This window comes from Lacerta agilis, chromosome 4 (genome assembly GCF_009819535.1).
Source record: "Lacerta agilis isolate rLacAgi1 chromosome 4, rLacAgi1.pri, whole genome shotgun sequence".
Classification (NCBI taxonomy): domain Eukaryota; kingdom Metazoa; phylum Chordata; class Lepidosauria; order Squamata; family Lacertidae; genus Lacerta; species Lacerta agilis.
In genome coordinates this window covers 32187720-32200710 of record NC_046315.1, presented here as the reverse complement: position 1 = coordinate 32200710, position 12991 = coordinate 32187720, and the positions used below count along the sequence as shown (strand labels likewise).

The following is a 12991-nucleotide window of genomic DNA, read 5'->3' as shown; positions in this document are numbered from 1 at the left end:
CAAATTCAGAGGACAATGTGAAATCAATGCCTTTAACTGTATGCATGGCAAAGAAGAGAGGTAAAATTTCACAGGTACAGGCACAGCATTAAAGGAATAGTAGGTCAAGGATTCTGCGTGGAAGTGTAATGTTCTGCAGGAGCAAAAGCTAGAAGCACTGGAAACTGGGTTAGGTGTGACGGAGATTCTGGAAGAAAGAATAGACACCATTTCTGAGCTGCCTTAGTCAACATTGTTATTTTGATTTCCTTGATGCCAAAAATGTGTCTAAGGACCTCAGAAGGCATGGTCTAAATTTTATTTTGGCTATGTGGGAAAATACAGATGCAGAGCCTGAGAGTGACCACAGACTGTATTTGATAATTGCAGCCTGCTAGTTCTGATGGGTCATTATCCTTTAATTCAATTTTATATGCTGAAATTTGTTTTTGTAGTGAATTACATCTGAATGAAAAGTTAAAACATCCCAATGGTTGGGGTGGAGAGGTTTTTTTCCCCTCAGTAGGCAATGTTTGTAGCTTGATACAAGAAAACTGGTTCCCTTTCCACATCAGCTAATATGCTGATGAAGTCCGGGGCATGAATTAGTTGAGATTCCTGCATAGCAGGGGGCTGGACTAGATGACCCTAGGGATTCCTTCCAGCTCTACAGTGCTATAACCTCCATGTGCTAGATTGCCCTTAAATAATCACCAGTTATTAGTAGTGAATGTTTTCCCTTTTTACCTCTGACTTCATAAATGAGAGCTATTTATAAGATATCTTCTCTTGTCCTGAACATTATTTATTCCATTAATATAGAACTTCCCTACACTGTCCTCAGAGTGACCCTCTTCTTTGCTTTGTGGTACAAAGGGCTTTCTTGTTGTCCTCTTGATTTTTGTGGGTGGTTTTAAAGCCTAAGGCTTGCGGTGTTGATTGTAAATAAGGCCAGCCAAGCGCTACAAAAACATCTGCATGAAACGAAAAGGAGGAGTAACTTTTCCACATGGAAAGCATGCAAAACCATATAGAGCATAAATGTTTTTTTAACAACTGAATACTAGGCAATGGTAGAAAAAAATGGTTGGCTGCATTTGTGGTGAAAAATGTATTGATACATGGTAGGAGGCCTGCCCCATGGGAAAGTGAAGGACTTGGAAAAAATGAAAACACAATGCATTTTCATTCAAGAAATGCTGGATTGCTTCTTCGGAGTTAAAATGTGACACAGCAGTGTAAGATAGTGAGTGAGATGTAATTAGTGCCTTTTATTGCTTGAATGTTAGGTGTATCAATAACCACATCACTGACTCAGTCACCATAAGACTGTGGAGGTGTGTATCATAAGCAAACACAACCATTTGGGGGGGGGAATAATCTTGGGAAAAGCAATGGGTAAGATTTTTTGGTTGTTGCTGTTTGAATCCTGTAAAAGGCATTGGGGCACAACATTGGGTGTCCAGTCCTTCCCCATATAGGCGCAGTGGACCTAGATGAAAGGTCCCCCTTAGGGCTCAGTTCAGATATTTGTGTTCCCCTGCTCTCAGCACATAATAGTCTGGAGAACAGGTAGTCTGTGCAAGCCCCTTTTCTGTTTGTGAGAGATGAGTGTAGTTTTTCAAAAGAAAAGGTCTTCCCCTTAGTTTAAGATCCTCAAAGACATCTTCATTAAGATGTTGTCATTTGTGAATGAGTTTAAACTTGATTAGTTAAAAACCAACCAAATCAAAAGCTTTTTCCAAAAAAATACTCCTATTATTGATACTAGTTACATACATGCAAAGCCACCTCAGAAAACAAAAATTAGATTTAAAAGAAATCATAATTACAACTGCTATCAATTTATTATTTTTAGTTTTCAGCAAAACACAACCTGGTCTTTCAAGCCCCACAAGATCTGATGAGATTGACATATCAGACTCCGAACCAGGTATACCATTGCATCCTATACTTACCATCCATGCAATTAAGACTGCAGTCTTCACAATGCTGTACTTACTTCAGAATAGTTTTATTGAAATCAGTAAAACTATTCTTAAATGAGAAGCTGGGGGATGTGTCCTTAGGCGCCAGCTCTCAATATTTATTTCATGTCATTAGAATTTCTGTTTGCAGAATCTTCTATCTGAAACTGAATTTAGAGAGCAAAATCTACAGACTACAATTCCAGTTAGTGCCATCCTTACATTCTGGCAAATTACACCTGCGCATAGTGGTTTGCATCCCCCTGACCAGGTGTCCTCTCCCACAGTCTGCTGGGTTCAAGAGTGTGTATCTGAAGATGGGTGACTAGGACAGATTAAGGATTCTGTTTGTGTACCACCCACCCCACTGATCAACAGTATTCCTTCCTGAGCTAGCTGATGTGTTTTCAGGGTTGGTGTTGGAGTCCCCCTGGCTGGTTGTGCTGGATGACTTTAATATTCACACTGAGTTTCCCCTCAAGAATGGCTCAGGATTTCATGTCCTCCATGACAACCATGGGTCTGTCCTAAGAAATTTCTGGCCCTACCCATGCTGCAGGGAGCACTCTGGACTGGTTTTCTGTGTTTGATTGTATGATGGTGATCTTACAGTGGAGGGACTCTCTTTAGTTCTGTTGCCATGGTCAAATCACTGCCTTGTGGGGTTTAGAACTCAGAGCCTCTGCAGGGGTGGGGGACTGATTAAAATGGTCCACCCCAGCAGGCTGATGGATCCAGATGGTTTCCTGGTGGCTTTGGGGGAGTTTCCTGTTGTCTCCCTTATACACCTTCTGTTTTTCCCAGTGTGTGTTGTATGCTGTAAATTCCTAGAGGTTCAAGGCCTGCCTATTTTTGGGCTATATTTAAGGCCCCCTATATGATGTGGATAATAATAGTACAGTTGTACCTTGGTTCCCAAATGCCTTGCAAGTCAAACGTTCCAGCTCCCGAAGGATCAAAAACAGGAAGTGACTGTTCCGGTTTTCGAACGTTCTTGCGGAAGCCAAACATCTGACGGGGCTTCCGTGGCTTCCAGTTGGCTGCAGCCAATCAGAAGCTGTGTTTTGGAAGTCGAACGAACTTCTGGAATGGATTCTGTTCAACTTCTGTGGTGCGACTGTATTAAAAATATTGTTATATTTATTTATATTTCATCTTTTTCCCCAGTGAGACTCAAGGCAGCTTATATAGTTAAATAGAACAAGTTAAAAACATAGGAAAGAAAACAGAAAATAAATAGTATTAGAGTTAAATCTTACGTCTTAAGTCTCTTCTACTGAAACCAGTGTGGTCAAATGCAAAAGAGAACAGGGCTTCTGTTCCTGTAATGTCAAGTAGAAGAGGGGATTTCTGCTAATATAGGTGACCACCTTAGTTGACTGGAATGTGACTTCAAAGTGACCCGTATGTTCTCACTACTAGGTTAAGGCTACACAGTTACCTGGAAGTAAGTCACGCAAATTATGAGATTTTTCTGAGTTTACTTGTTTACATTGCACAGTAACTTTTAGTAGACTCTGTTGCTTATTACAGTGTTGCTTCTTGTGGTATCCCACTTTGCTTGGATAATGCCACTTGAGTTGAGTCGTTAATAAAACCTTAATTTTCTCTGTGTGGCACTGATTCAGATACCAAGATGTAATCCAAAACAATTACAGTACGGGTGGGCAGGCAGGCAGGAACTAAATAGATGACCACTCAGCATTTGTTCAAATCCACATACACTACGAAGAAGGAAATCTTTCATAGAGTGTGATTTAAACAGATGACTTCATATGTAACACCTACTAAACTGGTAAACTAAAAACAATGGCCAATAGTCAAGGAAACCCTTCAGGTTTTTCCTACAGAAAAATAGCTTTCCTCCTGCAGAAACATTTTCCCCACACACCAAGCTGGCTTTTCTTCTTCTTATACTTGTCAACATTTCTTCCAGCAGTAACAAATGAACCCACCCTGGAATCTTTCACACCAAAAACATCCAAGCCTCTTGACTGGCCAAAGACACCACAGGGTAATGCTCTTTTTCAACGTGAATAGTCATACTGTGTGTCATGTTTCATCAGAAACATTTTCATTCCACGTGAATCCATTTCTTTCAGAATAAAATCATCACCATCCTTTCCATACTGACCTTTTATCGCACTTCTAGCTTCTACAAAGTCTCCAAACCTTTGTAGAAACATGGTTCATACTTTTATTTTTAATTTCAGTTACAAAAGCTGCATGGGCTCCCTGTCATTTCTCTTTATTATTATTATCCATCTCTTTGCACAACTGTCTTTGAGAGGAATTTAACATTTGTCATTGGAGCACTGAGTTATGCTTAAGATCAGTGCAATGTGGTCTGCAACTTCCATCACTTTCATCAACCTTGCCGGTCCATTCCATTCTGTTCATCATTGCAAGAGTGTTGCATGAACGGTTTGTTTAAATTTTGAAGGATTTTAAATGTAACCTTGATGCTCTTTTCAGCTTCATCTGAAACACCATTTATTCCTTTTAAATGGAAGACTTCTGCCACTCCAGAAGGATGGCATGTGAGCCCCGGTAATTAAATACTCACATTATGTATACAGATGGCATTTTTTTAACTCTTCTCTGTTCAGATGTGCAATAGCCACTAGAATATCAATCCTATTCCTACTTACCTGGCGGTAAGCCTCATTGAATTCAGTAGGAGTAACTCCTGTACAGACATGGTTAGGATTTCATGCTAAATTACTATCAGTTACTACTTTTCTGTGATAAATCTGAGTACTGTGATAAATTTTGATTCACACCAAAAAACATCAATTCTGTTTATTATTTTTTCTCAAGAGCTATTGAACCTGGGTTTGGTAATGAAATGCAGATTGTTCACAAAACTATATCACAATCAAAGAATTTTGCACTTTTGTTTTAGATACGTAGATTATGAACATGAAATCAATGTATGCAACTATTGATGATTAATTTGAAATTTATTTCTAGCTTTTTCTGCTTTCTAGATCTCATGCATTAAGAGTTTATTTTCCATTGAATAGTCCATGTTGTATTACCGGGGCTTATACAATCAAGCTCAGAAGAGTTTGTGGGTGTGCCTTCTTCCCTTTTGCCATCTTTCTGTTGAAATAGGGGATGTTGCTGCCAGTTTTGTACATTAGTCGTTATTAAAATATGTTTAGTGTATTTGGTGATAACGGACCTTCTGTTTTGAATTTTATAGGTTCCTACCCCCAACCCAATCTTTCTATTTCACATCAAACATTTTTGTTTTATCAATAAATAGGAAATATTTCACTTGTAGTTGTATTTGTCTTTTTCTGTTCAGTTTGAATTCTCTTCTTTTTCTAGCCACTAATCAACCACCTTTGAAGCAGAATACACCTAAAACTTCTAGAATTACTGAACAATTAAAAGCTGCTCCAGGTAACATTCATTTCCTGGAAAAGTTGTATAACTGCATTAAAATTCAGTCCCTGAAGATCCCTGAAAATCTTTTTTATTGCCATTTTTCACCACTGCAAATAATAAAAACAGAGTGTACTTTCAAATGTAGTATTTGGCTTACAGCTACAGCATTAATTCTTGAATTTTGAAAACATTATTGCTCTTAATTGAAATTGCTCGTTGAACTGATGCCCATTGAAATATCTGAACTTTGATTAATTTAACAATGAGCATTTGTGAAACAGTGTGGGCAAATGTGCTTGCTGTTGTTATTTGAAGATTTGCCTCATAGAAATTATAGATGCAGCCATTTCCTGTTTTCAGCAAAAGTGTGACAAGTTTTTTAAAAGGCCAAAAGGAAATTGAGCAAATAGCTTTTCTGAAGGAAAGTACTGCTTATCCACATAAAAAGAAAACATTTATATAAAAAAAATATTTATAGTACTTGAATTTGGATGATTTTTAGATAGCTGTCCTTGTGGGCAAAGTGGTTGTGAGGTCACAGCTGCAGAGATACAGTGGGGGAGCCATACCAATTCTCCCACTGGTGGATCAGCACATGCCCAGTTGTTCCACTTCCTTGCCCCTCCGAGTAAGCAGCAGCTATGCTGTTGTTAGGAGGCTACTCCTGCAGCTACACCCCTCCCCCCAGAAGCTGCTTCTGTCTGTGGTTTGGAACAAACTACAGTTTCCCTTTGTGTCAGGGAACTTGGTTTATCTAAACCATAGTTAATACAAGGGTCAAATGGTGGTTTTGAACTACACTTTGAAGAACTTCCTGTATGAAATCTGAAACTGCAATTTGCTCCAAAGCACAAAAAGAAGCTTTAAATCTTCTTTCTCCTGTAGCATGTTTACTTCACACACAAAAAATAATAATTTATTGTTATATCTGTATAGTGGTACCTTGGTTTATGAACTTAATCCGTTCTGGAAGTCCGTTCTTAAACCAAAACCATTTTTAAACCAAAGCACGCTTTCCCTAATGAGGCCTCCTGCCGCTGGTGCCCTTCCACCGTTCGGATTCCATTCTTAGACCGAGTTAAAGTTCTCAAACCAAGACACCATTTCTGGTTTTGCGGAGTTCGTAAACCAAATCGTTCGAAAACAGGTCTGTTCTTAAACCGAGGTACCACTGTATTTGACCTAGCATTCTAAATGTGTTATCCAGAAGTACTGGTATATGGAAAAGTCCTTCTTTTATCTATGATTATGAATTGGCTTGTAGCATTCTATCATTTTCTCCACACATATTTCTTGTGAGAGCTACCACAAGCCTTGTCAATTATGCACCAATTCTAACATTACATAATCAGCACAATCAACCATTATATGAGTAATGAAAATATTATTTAACAGTATATGTAACTGATGGCACTTGAGAGAGTCCAAAGCACTTCACATACGTTATTTTGTAATCCTTATAACAACTTGGTAAGGTAGGCTAATATTGTTATTCCCATAGATAAATCACCTAGGCATGAGAGAGAATGGCTTTCTTAAAGTCATCTGGTGAGTTAATGGGAAAGAATAGACAAATATGATTCTGCTGTTGTCTGAGGCTTTAAAAAGTATATTTTTGCAACAAATTTACAATTTTTAAACATCCTGTTTCACCTTCACTTTAGTTCATTTGATTCTAATTTCCTAGGAAGAAAATTTAAAAAAGACAGTAAGAAGCAAAAATCTATAATACAGCCTGTGTCTTTCAGCTCTGCCGGAAACAGAATTGGTTCCTTCTACACCTAAACCTCCTGCCCATCCCAAAATACCAGAATCTAAACGTGGTAATAACAATTCATGCCATGGGTTGTAATTATTGTTGTTTGAATTCAAAGTTAGCCTTTCTGAAAGAAGCTATGTTGTTGGTTTGGGGAAATACAAAACCCTTTTGGGTCAACTTTGTGTAGGCTTCAGTCTTTGCGCGCTACCTCATATATTTATAAAATCTTTCGGTGAAAACAGTTATAATAAGAAAACCATGCAGGAATCAGAAAGAACCCTATTTTTATGTTAATTGCAAGTAATCATATACTGATTCTGGGCAATGGAAAATAGATCTCACTTTAAACATGTTTTATGAAGAACTGTCTAATTCAAGCATGATTTATTGCTCTCTCTCTCCTTTTTCATCAGCAGAAAAAGAACCTCAATGGGAAGCCACTACACTTAAAATTTATAAAACCCCTGAACTGCCAAGAACAACACAGGGTAATGGTTAATTAGGTTTACATGAAGTGACAGATGAATAATTGTAATAGTTAAATATCTCTGTATATGCCTCCATTTAGTCTATAGATGGTTGGTCTGTTAAATATAGGCCATATGGCATGGACTGCACATAGACTGTTGGAAGCTACAGAACAGACTCAGTTCTTTCCTTTCCCCTTCCTCTCCTGTGCTACTCATCTGCCTAGTTAGAACATTAGAGGGGAAATGTACTATGGACTTTTCCAGCCCACCCTCTGGGCTGAAAGTCGGGCTTTTCATAGCTCACGAGCAGGGCGGCAAAGTCAGGGATGTTTCAGTTTAGTCCTAGCAATTCTACATGAGTGCAAAAAAATAAATAAATGGTGAAGCAGACTTTTGTACATGCATCCCCTGTAGGATCTGGCAAATGCAAATGTACACAGGTACCTCCGGGTGTTGGTTCTCTGCATGCATTCAGTATTTGGGAGTCTGTCAGGGTGCCAAAACACTGGAGTGGGACCTTTGAACGCAGCACAAAAAACAATATTGGTGCTTCAGTTTTTTATGATGCTTACTTTCTCTGGGGTCTGAGAAAAAACAAAACAATACCCCCAACCCCCCCCCCCCCAATCATAGAGGAGGAGTGGGGAAGGCAAGGTTAGCATTCAGGACATTATCTTTGAAGCACAGGTGATCTGTGCTGTTTGTTGGACAGGAAACTGCTGAAAGAAAAATGCATAGCAGTTTGCAGGCACCCCAGGGAAATGGGTTGTTTTCTTCATATATTGATCAAGTTCCAAAGAACAGTGAGACTAGTTCTGTGAGCCCAAGGGGCCGTGCCTATAACCCTATGCAGATTTACATGTCCGACTTGCTAAGATTTGCTTTGAAATATGCACAGAATAATTTTTTTAACTCAAGTAGCAGCCTCTCCATGACCTTTGGCAAACTACTTTTGAGTCTTCCAGACTAGTTTGTAATACGGATTTATTTTTAAGAGGGAAGGATCGAAAAGAAAATAATCACATAGGGATAGCATAAGCCTGTTGCATATGCCATGCAGTTCTTGGTATCTCAGTAACTGTTCGTTTGGGATACTCCTATGTAGTTTTTGACTTAGGTGAGCACACAACACCGGTCGTGAAGGATTCCCACTCATTTTAAGCTCTTGGTGCTATCTGAAGGCCCCTACTGCTTTCTTAGGGCACATACAAATGACCTTTTCATTTTTATTCCTTTCAGCTCCCAGTAAAACAAAAATCCCAGTTTCCAAGCCCCAAATCCCTTCCCATCTGGAAGAGCCAAAGATTGTACCGGGTAATTGCTATGTACTTTCCTATAACTATTTTATTCCACAGCATGGATCAAGCTTTCTTCTGACGGACTTGGACATGCAGTTCACAAAAACAGAACATGTGTTGTCCGTGTGCATTCATTCTTATATAATCTTAGAACATGTAATGCAATATAATTCCATTTGTAATCGCAACAGTCTGAGATTAAAAACAGCTTCTCAACACCAAATTAGATTTTGCTGTCATGTCAAAGCTTATAGTTCTGTTGTTTTGTAAGGTAAAATGTTGTAATGGGGTGAATTAAGTTGCGATTACCTAATTTGTTTGAAATCTGGCTCAGGTTTGACAATTAGGTTAATATTGCTTGATTTGCTAGCTCAGTCACTACTAGCAATAAATAATGATAGGGATAAAATTCTGAAAGAGGTTTCAAGAAAAACACCAACGAAAACTCAATGAAAGAATATTTTGACTGGAAATAAGTGCTATGCTACTTCTGTTCCATACAAAGCAGTAGGGTACTATGGAGTGGTGGGGCTCACCTGACCTCCCAGCAGCTGAGTTACAGCTATTTATTGGAAGGTGAGGCAGCAGGGAGATTTGTGTGGTGCAAATGTACCGCCAGGAGAGCTGTATTGGCCGTGCCAGTTCATTTGCCCTGCACTGATCTCCCTGCCTCCTTGTCCCTCTCCTTCCTGATAAGCAGCAGTGACTCAGCAGTCAGGAGTTCAAGTGAGCACCGCTGCCCCCTACTTATGTAAATATTTCAGACCCAAGCAAATATTATAATTTTTATTTTTCATGCTACCTCTGTTCATAAGAACTTCTGCAGAACTAAACAGACTCACTGTATGTGATATATGCTAACATTTTGATATTTTTCATATTGCAGCTTTGAGAAACCACAACTAAACCATTCAATCTTAATATGTTCCTCGAAATCTGGCACTTTAAGTTGCAATAACCAATTGCTTCAACCTGTGATGGCCAGACCCACTCTAGCCAAGCTGCTTGGGTGCAATTTCCCATTTAGCTATGACTTAATCATCCCCTCACAGTACTTTGACCAGAAAAGCCCATACATTTTCCCCACCCCCACCCCAAAAAAATCTAGGTATGTCTCCAATGTGAAAGCAGGGACTACAAAAGCCTCTACTAGGCTTGAAGTAAAATACATAGTATAGGAAGGTGCCATGTGCAGCCCAAGGACTTTGAACTAAATATAGAGGATAAACACACACAGGCACATATAGTTAGAAATATATTTTCCATTCATATATACTATCAGCTTTCAGTCAATAAGAAGTACAGCTGTGCTCTGTGCAACATGTGGTCTTCTCTATCCATCTATAAAGATTAATCCAGAGATTTAAATGAGAGGCAACAGATGTGCCTTTCGCAATGTAAACTGAAATTTCCATATTGTTTATTTTCTTCATGGTTTTGTAGAGTTGAAGGAAAGTCATAGAATTTCACCAAGATTGAAAGGGGAAACTGGCCATTAAAATGATGAGATGCTTTCCACTTGGATAAGTACCATGCATCTATTTTTAGTTATGAGTCAGAAGAAGAACAGGGTTTGTGTTACTTGATCTATACCCTAAAGCTTGCCCTGTCTCCTACAGGTCAGCTACTCTCCAGTCTACTCAGCTAAACATACTGTACAAATCTGAAATATTAGCTCAGGGGAGTCAAAAGCAGTTGGACTTCATGTTGGTGACACAATTCCCTTGTGTACTGTTTGCCTTAGCACCAGAGAGGCTTAAATGTGCCAGGTTGACAGTGTGTGTGTCTTGGAATGGATGTTGACAACTGATGTATTATTTTTCACTTTCTTAGGATGGTTAATATATGCTGTATGCTAATTATATTACGTTCATATTCCTATTAAATTAGCCTCAACATTCCTTTCCCCCTTGTTAAGCAGCAACCTGCAGAGTTGGGCGTTGTCTTTCCCTTTTGACCACGTATGAAAGTAATGAAACATTTTGGTTTCATGGCTTGTAGACTTTTGCTCTTATCCTTAAGATATTCCACTGGAAGAAGCCTCATTTTCTCCAGTTGTACTGGTACCGGATCAGGCTGTATTATTCCAGCTATAAAAGATTACTACCTTCTGCTTTTCATTGTGCTTGACTAACTCAGCCACGTGATTTTCTGAATGCTCTGAAGCAGGGGTGAGGTATCTGTGGCCTCCATGTGTCATTGGAATATAATCAGCTAAAGCCAACATGTCCAATGGTCAATCCAACAATGTCTGGAGGGAGGACTAAAAATTTCCTGCCCTGTTTTAGAGAACTACAGGTGCCACTTCACATGTTCTGAATTAGTAAAATGACAGCAAATATGAATATGCTTCCATCTTCTAATAACTCGCTTTGGAGGAGGACTTGATATTTTATATTACTGTATCATATTTGCCTTTAAATTATTTCTGTTTCTCGGGGCAAAATACATCAGACTAAACTATTTCATCCGCACAATATCCTTGAGTGAAATAGGCAGAGATACTGATTTGTCAAAGACCACTAAGCTAACATTATAGCTGAGCAAGGATTCAATCCCACAAGAAAATAAGAGGAGCCCTACTAGACTAGACCGAAGCCTACCTAGTTCAATATCCTGTTTCCCACGGTAGTTAGCCAGATGCTCAAGGGAAGCCCACTGGCATGATGTGAACCGAATAAATAGCCCATTGCTTCTGTGTATCCAGCAACTGATACTCAGAGACTGGCTACCTCTGAACCTGGAGGGTAGTAAATATAGCCCTGCCCTCCATGAATTTTCTAATCAAGGTCTCCCAAATTAAATCCAACAGTGATACTACACTAGTTGATTATATTTATGATAGACAGGTAGACAGTCCAAAAATGCCGTTAAAACAGAGCTTGCCACACATTATTTGAATACAAGTTCTTAAATCCTGAACTCTCAGGTTTTCCTTTCTTAAGAGACTATCCTTTACTCCAGCAGTTACCAGCAAATTGATTCCAGTTCCCACCACAACTAAGATTTCTCACACTGTCGGACATCCAGGGGCAACAATGGGTAATATATTTTACTTCAGCTAATTGTCACTATCCAGCTGGTTCTTTTAATTTCTTCTCATTACTGCAATGAACCTTTCATTTACTACAAGTGCATTTTCTACCACCATTTCATCTTTAGGATTTTGCTAGCCTTTCAAATTCTAGAGTTAGTCTACTATAACATCCACCTTAGACATTGCTGCTGCTGCTGTTTTAGGAGAGTAGTTCCCATGAACAGTATATAAAACATGCCCTACCCTACCAGCCCCATATTATCTGCAAAAATCTTCAAGAACCTTTTCTTGCATGGGTGAAACTCTTGACCACTAACACATGAGAAACCAAGCCTATGACATGGATGCTACAGTTGCCACATATTGCAATACCACATATTGGTATTGTGGCATACCAAGACTGGAGCAACAGGGGCCATGAGCATGACTTTGACAGAGTCAGGTCTATACGTCTGCCTTTCTCTTCTGCAAAGCTGCCAACTCCTCAGGTCAATAGACTGCTGACAAAAAAACCACACCAAAACCCAGTGCTCCTATATGATGTACCATAGTGCTATCAGTTTCTCAGACTTGAGACAGAATCTGTTGCAACACTTTGCCTTCCCTCAAAACAACAACACATATTTTTTGACCAACTTTGCACTAAAGCATGTCGTAGGAACTCCTGCTGAGCCTAGAATAATTCAAACCAATGCACTGGAGTGGAAATGTCATATCCTATTAAGCAAAGCTTGACAGTTTAACTTTGTTTCACTGCTAGGAATTACCATAGACACATCTAGTTAGCATCTGAATCCCACAGCCCCAGTCTTCCTCCCAACCGCCAAACCATCCAGCCTGTCAGCTTTTATCATACTTCCACAGTCACTGCCAGCAAAACTATTTGGTAACCCAGCTGCGAAAATTTGTAAACTCTATACATTAAATTAATTTTAATCTCAAAATAAATAACGCAAGTACACTCAGTCTGATTGCACTTTTGTTTTACCATTAAATCCATGAGGAATCTTTTAGGAATATTTTTGTTTAAAATGTTCAACTGACACAAAACCGTCATATCAAACCCTCCAGAATCAAATAAACGT

At 39.0% G+C, this 12991-nt stretch overlaps 1 protein-coding gene across 23 annotated transcripts in view; it reads left to right on the top strand.

Annotated features, from left to right (window-relative positions):
- Window positions 1–12991, top strand: part of ABI3BP (ABI family member 3 binding protein) — a 127504-nt gene that overhangs the window by 64256 nt on the left and 50257 nt on the right. For 16 of the 23 annotated variants that reach the window (XM_033146636.1, XM_033146639.1, XM_033146637.1 and 13 more), the window contains 8 exons: window positions 1838–1912; window positions 3883–3960; window positions 4422–4496; window positions 5283–5357; window positions 7091–7165; window positions 7515–7589; window positions 8811–8885; window positions 11834–11911. In XM_033146636.1, coding sequence (XP_033002527.1) covers window positions 1838–1912; window positions 3883–3960; window positions 4422–4496; window positions 5283–5357; window positions 7091–7165; window positions 7515–7589; window positions 8811–8885; window positions 11834–11911 — 606 coding nt within the window. The remainder of the gene's footprint in view (window positions 1–1837; window positions 1913–3882; window positions 3961–4421; window positions 4497–5282; window positions 5358–7090; window positions 7166–7514; window positions 7590–8810; window positions 8886–11833; window positions 11912–12991) is intronic. The other 7 variants (XM_033146631.1, XM_033146630.1, XM_033146627.1 and 4 more) reach the window with 7 other exon arrangements.